The following is a 1615-nucleotide window of genomic DNA, read 5'->3' as shown; positions in this document are numbered from 1 at the left end:
TGGTTTATCTCTGCGGCTGCTGTTTTGGCCACGGCACATCGGAAAAACTTTGAGATTGTCTTACCAAAGGACCAGGGGTTTGAGGAAGGCCAGTACACAGGTGAGTATTCTACTCCGAAATTTCATTAAACGGGTCGTTGTTAATCTTTTATGGCCCTTTTGACTCTGTTTAGATGATAAGAGGAAAGGGCGCTTCGGCTCCGCTTGTCGGAAACAACCCGGGTAGTATGGGATGCACTCTAGCTGAAAGATAGACACTCGAGCTATTTTCCCCAACTGAGAATCGAACTCACGTCCTCTTCATGTCAGGAGAAGGACCTGATCATTTTGTAACAGACGCTGGTGCTTGATTTCAGAAAATGACGGCTTCTTTTTAGAGAGGTTACGTATTCACATAAAGAAATACTTGCAACCGTCTCTGATATTAGGGCTCTAGTGTTGTCTTGTCCTTCAATTTATCGGAGATAAACAATTACCCTAATCTATTCAGGTAGAATAAGGCCGTTATAGTACAACTCGGGGAAAGTTCTGTCAGTTATTGCGAATAATTCAACGACTTCCAGCCTTATGAATTACCTTTTCAGTGTTGAAAGCAGCGTTTTACCCACACCTATACTACACATACCCTTATAGTGAGCACTGGCATCTGTGGAGTATTATGACATCTGTATTTTGACAGTCAAAGGTTTGCCCTGAAATACGAGTTTGTGCGGCCAGCCTCCTAAATCATTTCTTCTTCTTGATGATTCATGTCACATTTCAAAACCAGTTCTTTCATGCTCGTCAGTGCGAGTAGTAAGGATGGCAGGGTTGTTAATCTTGCTTGCCTTTGAAGAGTAACGTACTGAACTGTGCTCTACTTTCTCCTCAGCTGGATGCACCGATAGCTTATTTTGGTATCACACTGAGATATGGGTGACCTTGGTCCGAATCCGTAACGAGCGTTTTGAAACAACATATGTTTTTTTTCTTAAAAGGAGCTTTGATGGCTCGAGATCTCCATCGCGCTAATGGATACGCAAAATAAAAACTATCCAGTGCTGGAAATGCTACAGCATAGGCGTGGCATGGATCTTCTGTTGATGGGGTAGTCTCGGCTGCCTGGCAGGCCTGGAGAAAGCATCCTGGGAGCAAGTACAGAGCAAGTAGCCCTTTTACAGGCGCAAAACACTGACATACTGGCAAGGTCTTTTGCTGTCTATGGTTAGGTACCCATTCGCACCCGGGTGATTGAGAAAAATTCGTGTGAAGTGCTTTTAGCAAAGGACACAATGTCGGGCACAAGGCTCGGACTCCCGAACACGCGACCTCACGATTATGAGTCCTGAAACCTATATAGTGTAGATGCGGGCACAGCACGTGTTTAAAAAATATATCTTTTAATCTTTTTTTATTTTCCAGGCATGTTCCGCTTCAACTTCTGGTGGTACGGCAAGTGGACAGAGGTGATTGTGGACGACTATTTGCCCACTGACGGGCGTCGGCTCATCTACTGCAGCAACAAGGCGAGGCCCAATGAGCTCTGGCCCTGTCTGCTGGAGAAAGCCTATGCAAAGTGAGCTGCTGGTGGAGAGAGAGAGAGAGAGAGAGAGAGAGAGAGAGAGAGAGAGAGAGA

General features: G+C 45.3%; 1 protein-coding gene across 1 annotated transcript in view; it reads left to right on the top strand.

Moving 5' to 3' along the window:
• The window catches only part of LOC101845208 (calpain-9), a gene marked incomplete in the record, with an annotated part of 63733 nt that overhangs the window by 28016 nt on the left and 34102 nt on the right, over positions 1-1615 (top strand). Inside the window, 2 exon segments of the mRNA XM_013084958.2 lie at positions 1-100; positions 1402-1555. Of these exon segments, the coding sequence (XP_012940412.1) occupies positions 1-100; positions 1402-1555 (254 nt within the window).

Source organism: Aplysia californica, unplaced genomic scaffold (assembly GCF_000002075.1).
Source record: "Aplysia californica isolate F4 #8 unplaced genomic scaffold, AplCal3.0 scaffold00014, whole genome shotgun sequence".
Lineage (NCBI taxonomy): Eukaryota > Metazoa > Mollusca > Gastropoda > Aplysiida > Aplysiidae > Aplysia > Aplysia californica.
Note: the sequence above shows the minus strand (reverse complement) of the source record. Positions and strands in the feature narration are given on the sequence as shown.